The 12,451-nt window shown below is 60.4% G+C and overlaps 1 protein-coding gene across 2 annotated transcripts in view; it reads right to left on the reverse strand.

The window, feature by feature from the left end:
- Positions 1 to 12,451, reverse strand: part of LASP1 (LIM and SH3 protein 1) — a 40,417-nt gene that overhangs the window by 27,092 nt on the left and 874 nt on the right. For both annotated transcript variants that reach the window (NM_001082778.1, XM_008271102.4), the window contains 1 exon segment: positions 6,764 to 6,858. In NM_001082778.1, coding sequence (NP_001076247.1) covers positions 6,764 to 6,858 — 95 coding nt within the window.

Raw genomic sequence — 12,451 nt, forward strand, 5'->3', positions numbered from 1 at the left:
CTGTGACCACTGCAGGCCCTGGTCCCACAGACGGCACCCAGGCAAGGGACAGATCTGCACTGGGATGTCCTTCTAGACCACACCCACCCCGGCTGGCCGACAATTTTGTCCCCCTGTACTCTCATTCAACCTGGTCTTTTCTCCAGCTACCTGTACCACCTGGGGCCTCAGCCCCGCCTGGAAACACAGGACTTCCCCGGGGGGCACCACTTGGGAAAGGCAGGACTTGGCTGCTGAGCGGAGGAATGAGCCGCAAGGGCCTCCCTCCCCTGCCACTGACTGCGGGGTGACCCCGGCAAGTCCTTCTGCCTTGCCATGGACCCGGCTGACTCTAGCTGGGCCCACCCCACCCCCACCCAGGTTCTGGTGGCCCAGGTCAGCCCAGGGAAGGAAGCAGCTTCCTCCGCAGAGGACAAAGCAAGTGGCTGGAAGGGGCGAAGGCTGCGGGGCCGGCCCCTGGGCTTGGCCCCGTGCCACTCAGCCTGGGCCACCCACACTGAGCCTTGGAAATTCCTGTGCAGGCCAGCGAGGGTGGCTGGGAGGCTGCTCCTACAGGAGGGCAGAAGGGATGGCAGCAAGATCGCCAGCAGGACTGGCTGGCCCTGAGGTCCCAGGAGGAAGGGCTTGAGACAACTCCCTCCCCCCACACCTCCGCATCTGTGAATATAGATCGAGTGGCAGGGGCGGGAGATGAAGAAGGACCTCCAGGCAGCTCTGGCCCCAAACAGGAAATCCAATCCCAAGAAGGCGGTGCTGGTGGCATTAGGTGGGGCAAGGCGGAGGCGGGCTGGCTGGCTGGCAGGCTCGACAGACGCATGTCGCAGGGGGCCACTCTGCAAACCCCGGGGCTTCCCACTCGCCTGCATGCGCAGTTAAAATGGAGGGCCACGCGGGTGCACCTGGCACGCGCCGCACACCGCACGCACCTCACGTACAACGAGTGCACGGCATGCCCGCCACAGTGATGAGCTCTCCTGGACATGGAGGCCAGCAGGTCCACACGGGAGCTGCACTGATTCACCTCCCACACCCCACGTGTGGGCCTCTGCTCCGTCCCCTTCCACCCCAGCAGAAGGTTCATGAGCCCCTCCCTTGGGGAGCAAGTGCCTTGGATGGGGCTGGGAGGGGGTTGGCAGATCCTCATTACTAAGACCCCCATCTCAGCCCGTCCCAGCTGAAACACTAATCCCATGGAGGGGAGGGTCTACCAGCTTGATGATGATTTGGCTGGATGGTGGGGGATCGATTTTAATCCTGCCTCAGACTAACTAGATTAACGAGGCGCTGCAGGGACTCCAATCCTCTACCCTCATCCCCTGAGCCCAACCCCAGGCAGCCAAGCAGTGGCAGACGGTGCGGGCTGCATTCCTCCTGCTGGTCAACCCGTCCCCTCCCCACAGCCCCCAGCCCTGGCGACGGCCCTGTCTCTCCCTTCCCCTGCTCGCTGCGCTTCAGGTTCCCATGGCAACCTCATCCTCAGCTCCAGGCAGGAGAGCAGGAGAGCAGGGGGAGGTTATGGGGAATGGAGATCTGGGAATGGGGGAAGAGATGCAGACAGGAAGGGGTTCTCAGCGAGGAGGAGCCCAGGGCGAGGGCAAACCCGGAGGCAGGTGGGGCACACAGGTGCAGTGGGTGTCTCCAGCAGGGAGCCGCGCAGTGCCCCTCCCCCCACCAGGGTTTCTAAGGGGGCTCCGCTGGATCTGACCTCCTTGCAGAAACAACCGCAGGGAATTCCACGTCTTCCTCCTCTGCGCCACCCCCTCCCGTCAGCTCCCAGCTGCGGCAGGTGCGTGTGTCTGTGCCAATGTGGATGCTGAGAGGAGGGGCCCACATCCCCGCTAGAGACCCCGCTGGGACCCCAACCCCAAGAAAGACTGGGTCATGGTGAGAGAGAGGGGGTCGGGGCGAGGAGGCCGGGTGTGGAGCCGAGTCCGGTGTGCAGCCGGTGCTGGGCCCCTGGTTCAACACCCCAGGTAGGGGGGCTCTCTGCAGGTGCTCCTCCCCAGCCCTGCCTGCCAACAGGGCTCTGGGGGAGACAGCCATTGACACAGAGAGTCGGAGGGGCAGGGGCAGGGACCCAGCATCCGTGAAGGCAAAACCGGGAAGAGCTGCAGCCAGCGGAGGGATGAGGCAGGGCCACCAAGCAGCTATGGGCGGGAGAACCAAAGCGACTTCTCAATGTGTAACGACCCCTGCACATTCCCACCCCAAGGCCTCAGCTAGAAAAGGCAGGCTGTACCACTGCGCCCATTTTACAGGTGAAGAAACTGAGGCTCAGCATCAAGGACAGGACCTCTGTCCAGTACACTCTCCCCTATCCCACAGCAGTCCTGTCAGCTAAGGGTGGCTGCTTTGTGTGTGCCAGGTGGACCTCCATCCCCCTGTTCCCAGAGCTCTGGGAAAGATGTGCTTGACAGGGTCAGTGCAACACAGGTGCTTTGTCCTTCAAACCCAACCCAGCGGTCTCGGCCACCCCAGTCAGGGGCTGCCTGGGCCTGAGAACTTTCCCGAAGTAGGCGTTTCAAGAGACCAGGCAAGGACCAGAGGGGATGCAGGAGAGACGCTGTCCCTGGGACCCTCGGGATCACCTCCCTACTCAGAGGAAGTTCAAGGTCGAGGGACGCACGGGTACCAGCCACACACCCCAGTCCTGCCACGAGCTACATCCCAGAGGCAGAGCGAAAACAGACCAACTCCCGCTTTCCCCTGGAGCCCCACCCCTTCCAGGCCTGGGCCCCTTCAAAAACCACAGCTTTGTGCTCAAGGAGGAACAAAAATACAGCAACAAAAGCAACAAGGAGCTTTTGGTTTTATGAAAAGAAAAAACAAAAAACCCAGCCCTGACATCCTGCCTCTGGAGAGCGCTGACTCTGAGGGCCCTGCCGGGAACGCCGCCCGCGGGCTGCAGGCCCAGCTCCCTGCTAACCCAGTTCCATCCGTCCCAGGGCCTGAGGGGCTGCAGCGGCAGGGAAAGGAAGCAACAAGCAGGCATTGTCTGACCAGAGGAAACAGTCCAGGCCATCGAGGCTAGACACAAGGAAGAACTTACCAGCCCCCAGCGGTTGCAGACAAAACGAAAAATGAAAAAAAAAAAAAAAAAAAAAAAAGCCTGCACCAGCCAAGTTGAGCCCAGAAATACTGGGCCTCGGTTTCCTTATCCATAAAAGGGGTTCACTAGGAGGCAGAATGAGCCCTGAAGCTCCTTGGGCCCTGATCTCTCTGAGTGTAAGAGTTTAGGGGTGAGTATCATGGGGGTGCTGCCTGGGGACTCCATTTGGCCACTCTGGTTGCCTGCTTGCTACGTCCCCCCCCCACCAGCGCATAGCCTGACCTTCCCACTCCGGGGGCCATACAGCTCCTGAGAGGCCTGGTCCAGACTCCCCTCTTCCTCATCCGACACAGGCAGAGAGCTCTGGGGTAGCAGGAAAACCCAGACTCCAAGTCATTCTTCAGAGGAGACACGGCCTGCTGGAATCCAGACACTGAGGCCCCAGGCCTCTCCCCCCGCACAGCTCCCAGCTGAGGCCTGGGATGGGGCAGGGACACTGTTCCTGGCTCTCCAAATGAGGGACACATCCACCCTCCCCAGCCCCTTATACCACAGCCCAAGGAAACTGCAAGGTGAACCCCAATATCTGAAGTCAATGATCCCCACTTGACACCCCAAAAGGTGTCAACCCCCTCCACAACTCTCCCCCACCTCTGCAGGCCCCCAGGAGCAGAGAGGGCAGGCAGCTTCTCCGCAGCCCTGACCTCAAACTCCTGGGCCATTTGCATGGAGACAAAGAAGCAGGTTTGTACCAGGCCAGGGCTGTGGGAAAATTCTGTACACAACACAAACAATCCAGGGCATAAACTTCTCCAACCAACAGAGCGGCCTCACCCCACCCATCCAGAAGCTTCAAGAAAGAATTCGCTTAGCGGCTCTCCCACCGCTGGACACAGCACAGGCAGGGCTGTGGCCTCCACCTTGCCACAGCGACGCCTCTGTGGCTGCCTGAGAGGGGAAGTGAGCGCAGCCCATTCATTCAGCCGGGCTCGCCCAAGGCGCTGGGCGTGCACCAGGCACATGTGCAACTGCACGTCCGTGAGGGTCACCACGCACACAGGCCGGTGGGGAGCTCTAGGCCATGTTCCCGCCCCTGCCTCACCCCCACACCAGCCTGATGCGAGGAGAGAAGCACACAAGGGCTTTGCATTGCTTAGAGTCTGCTTCCAGATCTCAAATCTCAAGTAACACAGCCTTCTTCTCTCTTGATTGCTCCCTGCAAGATCCTAGCTTGGGCCAGAGACCATGGAGGCCCCCCTGCATGGCCAAGTCCTTGGCAAAATGCTGGGGGAGACCTCCTGCCCCGCAGAGCCCCGCCCAGGGCTTGGCCTGGCACAGGGTGGGTGGTGCTGCAGAGGCAGAAGCCAGGACAGAAATCAGGGGAAGTGACATCCTGGGAGCCTCAGGGCTAAGGCGCCTGAATGCCACCGAAGCATAGTGCCAGAGGTAGCAAGAAAACAGGAGGGCAGCGCTGGCATCCCATGTGGGTGCCAGTTTGTGTCCCAGCTGCTCCAGCTCTCTGCTCTGGCCTGGGAGAGCAGTGGAAGATGATCCAAGTCCTTGGGCCCCTGCACCCATGTGGGAGACCCAAAAGAAGCTCCTGTCTCCTGGCTTCAGATTGGCCCAGCTCCAGCCAGCATCCCATTTCAGTTCTAGTCCCAGCTGCTCCACTTCCGATCCAGCTCCCTGCTAATCTGTCTGGGAGAGCAGGGGAAGATGGTCCCTGCACCCACATGGGAGTCCTGGATGGAGTTCCAGGCTTCTGGCTTCGTCCTGGCCCAGCCTTTGGGCCATTTGGGGAGCGAACCAGCAGATGAAAGATCTCTGTCTCTTTCTCTCTGCCTTTCAAATAAATAAAATAAGTCTTAAAAGAAAAAAAAAAAAAAAAAGGAATGGCAGCAAACAACTGCCCAGTGCCAGGCACACAGCAGGCGCTCCGTGGTTCAGAGTCCAGCAGGCACTGCTCGCAGGTGGCATCTACATGTGGCTCGTCCTGGAATGCCCAGGTCTGGCTTGCTGGCCCACACCAGCCGCTCAGCAGACACCCACGGAGGCGGCACCAGGCCCCGGGCAAGGTGCAACCACAGGCAGAGCGAAAGGAGGCAAGATCTCAGATGGCTGAAGTCTGCCCCTCACCCAGGGCCCTCCCAGGGAACAGCCCCACTGGGCCAAAGGGCAGCTGGGAATGGCAGAGCCAGAGCTGGAAAGCTGGAGGGGAAGCCTGCTTGTGGCTGACCTTCAGGACAGAGTCGGGGGCCGCCTCAGCCTTTGCATGTGCGAGGCAGCAGCCAGGACGCCCCAAGCCCCAGCAGGAGCCCCCCACCCTCACTTGTTCTGGTAAGAAAGGGAAGCTGGCACTTCGGCACCAGGCTGTGAAGACTGACAACAAGGACAAGCCTTGGAGCTTTCTCCAGCTCTGAAAGCTCACTCATTCTAGACTACTGGACTCTCAGGAGCATCGTGCCCCTGCCACCCCCAGAGTCTAGCCTGAAGTGACCCAGCAGCCCAGGGGTTAACTGTGCTGGCGCCCGCCTGGGACCCCACCCCACTCCCCAACAGAGGGAGGAAGTGGCAGAGAATCAGGGCTTGTGTGAGCCCTTAAGAATTCCAAGAATGTCCCATTTCCCTTGGGGGGTGGCGGGGTGAGCCAGGGGGAGAGATGGGGGTTGTTAACCACAGGGGCAGAGAGGAAGAGCCAGGACAGAGCTGTGACCCTTCCCCAACCCCAGGCAACCTGCCCAGGGCCCCGGTCCTTCCAGGAGTGACACGGGCACCATTCACACGGCTTCTTAGAAACCTGTTTTCCCAGCCCCTGGCACAGGTTGGCACACGGCAGCAGCAGGAGGGCATGAGTGACTTGGCTCCGAAGGGATGGGGCAGCCCCTCCCAAGGGGTTCAAGTGCCAACCCCTTTTAGACAAATTTCCAGTTTCCCTTCCTGGCTAAGCTTTAGCTGGCAAACAGCCTCTTGCCTGAGATTGGAAAAACAAAAAACAGAAAGTAGGCTTAGGCCAGAACCTCAATGCAACGGAACACAAATCTTGCCACCTGCTTGCAAGTGACCTGACCTTCTGCAGCTCCCCAAGCAGCAGGGGCTGGCCGAGAGGGCCCCAGGGCCCTGGACCTGACACTGACATTACACTTGCTACAGTGAGGTCACCTTGAGGATGGAAGATGTGGTACTGTCTGGCACCGCCCAGCACGGGAGAGCCGTGTCTCTCTGGGAGGGGGTCCCCACCCCACTGCCCCCCACTTTCCGCCAGGCTGCAGGTCCCAGCACAGGAGGTCCACAAACCAAGCTAACTACACTCAGCGCATAGGTAGAGCAGACTCTTCATGCTGGCCCTGAGCTCCAGAGCTTTCTCAAAGGGGCCAAGGAAGAAGGGGCCCTCAAAGCCAAGGAGGTGCCCAGGAGGGAGGACAACAGCCCCCACTCTAGACCCAGAGACAAGGCTGGTTGCTTATTCTTGGTAGACCTCACTGGGTGAGGGGGCAGTGGAAGAGAACACACTTGCTTTACTGCCACATGACCTTATGTAAGTCCTCCCTCTTCCCCCCAAGCCTCAGTTTCCTCATCTGGAAAATGGGGCTAACAACAGCCCTTGACGACAAAATGCGATTCATATGTAGGGAGTCAGGGGAAGAGGTGCTGAGCAAGGTCACCTTGCGGTTATCAGAAGGGGCCCACCCAGCCCCCGCCCAGGGCAGCACTCACGCGTTGCAGTAGGGCTTCTTCTCATAGCCCTTGTAGTTCTTCATGTTCAAAGTCATCTTGCATGTCTCGCAATGGAAGCATGCTTTATGCCAGAACTGGGGACCAAGAGAGAGGGAGGACACTGTCAGAGACCAGGACTTCAGGGAGCGGGGCTCAGGCCCTAGGGAGGCTCGCTCAGGAGGCCTCCACCCTGGGGGCAGCCTTAGGTCCCCAGCTGTGGTGCAGGAGACTACCACAAGGCCCAAGTGAGCTGGGGGCATTTCAGGTCACAGGTTCCGGCCCCTCCCACCCCAGCATGAGAGCTGTCAGGAGGAGAGGAGCCGGGCAGGGAGCGCCCAGTCACAGAGGTGGCAGCTGCCCCCTGAGGGTCAGTTCCCTGAACACCTCCGACGCCCCAGGCCCCAGGACTGGAGAGGCAAAGCAGCCCCAGGGTGGCTGAGCAGCAGCTGTGAACACCAAGGGGGTGCTGCTTGGCTCCAGCCCCCATGCACACAAGCCCAGAACCCAGGCAGTCCCAGCTCCCTCAAACACAGGAGCCCCCAAGGGCACCCTGGTGATGCTCCAGCCCATGTGCCTCCTCTTTCCGTGGGAGCCCCCACCTCCCAAACCACCAGAGTTGGGTGGGTGGTCCAGGCTGGGAAAGCACAACACACACCCTTTCCACCCTCCCCTGGGCTCCCACCAGGGTTCTGAGAGCTTTGCAACAAAGCCTGGGAAATGGAGCCCCGTGGGCTGTGTGACCTTGGGCAGGCCCTGGCCCTCAGAGCCCATCTCCTTGTCTGCAGGATGCAGTCTCCCAGCCATCCCTCCTGGGTGGGGGAGCGACGGAGCAGCAATCACTTAGCAGGTGCCAGGCACGGCAGGTGTGGACCCCAGCCAGTAACAGCAGCTCACACTGGGGGCTGTGTGTGCCAGGGTACAGGTGTGGCTTCACAGTGCCAGACCACAGCCCCAGGCATGTGTGCGAGAACAAGGGACAGGTTAAGACTCCACAAAGCCCAGGGACCTGGAACTCAGCTGCCAACTAACTGGCAGAGGAGAGGTGATGAGGGCAGGAGAGGCTGTACCATATGGTGTCCCCATCAGAAGTCCATGCCAGTGAGGTATAAAGCGGCCCCAGGCAGCCCAGGAGGAAGCCCCAGGGTCAGCCCCACCCAGGATCCCTGCTGCTGGAACCCAGGCCTCCTGGTGTCACGGTTCCACTTCCTAGCAGTCTAGGGGGATACCCCTGACCCCCAAAGGAAGAGGTCAGAGGTCAGGCAAGGACCCAGGAAGCTGTCAGAGGTGTCAGGTTCTTGGCTAATTTGGTCAAGGAATTCCCCCAGAGTGGCATTTTTCAAAATGCATTTCCTCAACCAAGAGCTATTTCCCAAGAGGCTGGGATCCAACCTCTCCCACCTTAACCAAATGCCACCAGGGCCACAGCCTTCGAATAGGGTTTGTTCCCCAGCCAGGAGACCCAAAGGAAACACCAAATGGTGGAATATTAAACAAACTGATGAGAACCACCGCCACCCCCAGGAGCGGGGAAGGCCAGCTGTTAGTCCTGCCCCCCCCAACCTGGGCCCACCCCAGAGTCCCAGCCCCTCTCTCTTCACAAAGCAGCCGCCACGACCCTCCAAGGGCATAACCCCAACACATACAGCTCAAACAGGGCGCTTCCTAAGGCCCCCCAAGTGACAGCTGACTCCCTCCGCCGGTGGCGGGGAGGCTCTGGCAGAGCGCCCCAGCCGTGTCACCACCCAGTCTGCGGGCCTCTGCCTGCTCAGCTGCACAGGCCCCTGCCTGGGCCCCCACCTCCCCCCAGCCCACAGGGGCCTGCCAGGAAAAACATTCCCCGGAATCCAGACCGTGACCCACTTTCTCACACACACACTCACGCACGACGTGTGCACACACGACGCACGGCGTCCCAGGCCCAGGGCCCTCTGAGGCTGCCTCCTGATCCGCTGGGGGGGGAGATGGGAGGAGAGACACAGTCACCCTTTCCCCAGCTTGCAGCCGAGGCCTGTGGACAAGGGGCACCAAGTGCCCCGACCAGGCTTGGGGTGCAGGACTAACACCCGGTCCAGGGGTTCCACAAGAACCCCCCGGGCTGCCACTGGAGGAACGGAGACCTCTTCCAGTGGCTGGAGCCTACTTCCGTCAGGAGCTCTTCCCAACCCAGCCCCAGGGACCCCGTGCTCTCAGCCAGGAAGCACAGTCACTCTTCCCTCCCGGGAGGCTCAGGGGCAGCGAAGTGGAAACAAGAAGTAACTGATGACCTCCATGTCCACATCTGTAAAGTAGAACTTGAACCACCGGCTGGGGAGGGGCAGGGCAGGGCAGCAAGGGCAGCACCTAGAATAACACCCAGCACCGTGTCACTCTCCTCCCCTCTCTCCAGGGGGCCCAGAGGGTCAGGAGAATCCAGCAGCTGCGGCCAGCGCCAGCGCGTCCTCTCTGGGGAGGCAGAAATCAACAACCCCTGCGAGCCAAGCCTGGGCAGTACACCAGGACCCCAGGATGAAAGGAGCCCTGTCCTGTCTCAGCCACGTCTGGGAAGAGGTGGCGACAGCCCCCCAGTGACCACGGAGGCCAGGGAGATTCCAGCAGGCACTCCCAGGCCTCAGGCCAAGGCACCTGCGGCTCACAACTCTAACCCCTCCCTCCTGTGGCTGCCGGAGCACCCAGGGCTTCCCCCGCTCACAGAAACCAGCCAGAACCCCGGCTGCAGGGCTCCCCAAACCTGCTGAGACCCACTTGAGAGTAAGGCCAACGCAGGCTGGTAGGGGCAGAAGCCCTGCAAGGATGCCCCTCTGCTGGCTTGGGCTTGGGCCAGCTCCCGTTCCTCGTGGGCTCTGAATCTGGGCGGGGGTGGGGGGATATGGTAAGCGTTGGGTCACCTATGCCTGGCACCTTGCCCTCTGCACGTGGGTTGCCTGGGGCGGCTATGACTCAGAGCTGGAGTACGAGACCTTCCCTTCCCTTCCTGCTGCCTGGGGTCATAGTTCCCCTGCCACCCCCGGCCCCACCCTGGCAGGTCCACCAGCCTAGCTGTGTGGGCCTCCTGGGTCACATTGGCTTAGTGCCAGTAGTATTTCCAGGGCTCTAGCTTCCCTACCCTCCAAGATGCCAGAGCCTGGGGCATTCCTCCAGACAGGGTCCCAAAGGGGTTGGGCCCCCACTCTGGCACTAATAAAACAGGATAAATCAAAGTCTTTTTTTTTTTTTTTTTTTTTTTTTTTTTTTTGCAAAACACAGCAGCAGAAGAGCTGAGCAGAAAGAACTTTGGACGCAAATTCCAGCTGAGGGAGAACACGCCCTGCCATCTCTCCGACCTCTGTGAACAGGGATATTCGCTCACAGGTTCCATCCCACCTGCCGCTGAGGCTGCTGGGAAACCCATGCCTGGCACCCTGATTGTGAATGGAAGGCACACGCTGACCGCGCGGCACTCAAACCTGCAGCTAGGAACCGGCAGCAACAGGGCAGGGGCTTTGCTCCTTGGAAGGGAGAAGGACCCAGAGGCCCTCCTGATGGGGGATTCCAGGGGAAGTGGCAGCAGACCAACCCTCCGTCTCCACCTGCTTTCCGAAGCCCGGGAAGCGAGCCAAGGGGGACCGATGTGGCCAATCGTCACAAGGCCAGTCCCCAGATATGAAGTAGGTGCTCAACAAATATTTGTTGAATGAATGAGCGAATGAGGTCACCCCGATTCGCACCCCCCACCCCCACTCCGGCTCTATTCCCAGAAGTCCTCTGGAAAGGCAAACCTCGACCTCCTTCCTCAAATACCCTCAGCAGCAACACACAGAGTGCAGGGCACGCTGAGCCTGGGGGCTGGGGGCTGGGGGCAGGGTGCCTGCAGGGCTGGCATAGCTTTTACCCACCTATGCCTCTGGGAGATAAGGCTCAGGGAGGGAAAAAGGCTTAGTACCATGGACACAGCCTGTGCTCTGGCCACACTGTGGCTAACCCGTGAGTCTGCTTTGACTTTTGTTGTACAAGGGAAGCCTTGGGAAGCTGGTCGGCATTTGCCCGGTCCCAGGTGCCAGTCCAGCATCCTCCGGGCACTGGCTCCACATTCCGGGTTCCTATCCTTATTACCCGGATGGGGTTGGGAGGCAAAGGTGTGACACCTGGATATTCCGGTCACCTGCTCAGTGAAGGGAGGTGAAGCCTCTCCAGGCCACTTCCTGCATGGAAGAATCTCCAGCTCCCCCTGAGCAGGGCACCGCCCCCTCCCCCCCAACAAACACCATCTTCCAGACAGGAAGAGAGAGAACAGGGAGGGCACCTTGCAGGCCCCCACCCCCTTCCCCCAGGATACAGAATTCACCCAAGGTCTCCTCCCTATTATAGGGGAAGTTGGTGTGGGCTGGAGACAGCATAGGGGAAAAGTAGGCGGGGCACAGTCAAGACCACACCTCTTCCAGACACTCCGGTAGGCACTTTAATGCACTGCTCCTTCCACCCCAAAGAAATGCCATCACCGCACCCATCTGCCAGATGGTGACTACTGAGGGGCAAGCCCTTCATCGAGCTGATGGGAGCAGGCCTGGAACCAGGACCAGGTCTCCCAAGCCCAAGAGCTAAGCGATCCCTGCACTATCTCTTGCTTCGGACTTACACCGGCCAAAGAACCCACTGCCTCTTCCCAGTTCATGACCGAGGGGAAGTGAAGCATGGGAAACTCAGGATGCAGAGGCCAAACTCCTGCCACCAGGGAAAGCCGAAAACCCAGTGTGCGCAGGCAGAGGAGTCCTTACGGGGAGACTGCGCCTTCCTCTGGGGGCTCCACGCTCAGGTCTTGGCCTCTAGAAGCTGGCATGATCAGCACCTCACCTATGCCCAGGGCAGTCACCTCATCTCCTCCTGCCCAGCCCAGCCCCAGAAGGACAAACAGCAGGACCCCTATGCCCACTCCCCGCAGGGGCAAGTTCAACTGTGTTTCAGAACCTCCACCTCCTTCCTCACCCTGACTCAGAGGCCAAAAGTCCCTGGGGAAAGCGACACCCCCAAGGGGGGAGGGGAGCTGGGACACCAAGTATCCCAGGAACTATCATTTCCCAAGCAAAGCCTGGCTCTCAGTGGGCAACAAACTTGCCTGGGGGCCTCTGCACACACACACACACACACACACACACACCTTCCATCCGAAGGCCCCACCCCTGCCAGCTAGACCAAGAGGATAAAATGTCTGGACCCGAGGCCGGCTTTGGGTAGTGGGTGCAAGGCAGGAGGAGGAGGGGGAGACGAGCCCAGAGGCCTCCCCTCCAGACTGGGGAGGGGATGCAGACCACGTCTGCCTCAGGGAGGTTACCAGAGCACCGGATCTCACCCCCAAACTGTGCTGGAAACACCCAGTTCTGCTCTATGCCGCCCTCCAAGTATAATGGCAACCAGATGAACGGTCCAGCACGGGCGGGTGGGCGTGTAAGGGTCCCTAGGGGACAGTGAATTCTAAAAGGCCACCCTCCCCTCCCCCAAACACCTCTCCCTTTCCTCGGCTTCCCCAGAACTCAGCCAACCCCACCCTCCGATGGAGAAATCCGCTTTGAAAAGTTCGCTCTTTGTTCTGCAAGCCGGTCTCCAGGCCCAGCACAATTTCGGATCTCTGCGAAGCAACCCCCCACCCCACCCCCGCCCACCCGGCCCGGGCCCCGGCCCCAGACGCCGCCCGGCTCCGGCTGGGCCGCCTAGCCC

This window comes from Oryctolagus cuniculus, chromosome 17 (assembly GCF_964237555.1).
Source record: "Oryctolagus cuniculus chromosome 17, mOryCun1.1, whole genome shotgun sequence".
Lineage (NCBI taxonomy): Eukaryota > Metazoa > Chordata > Mammalia > Lagomorpha > Leporidae > Oryctolagus > Oryctolagus cuniculus.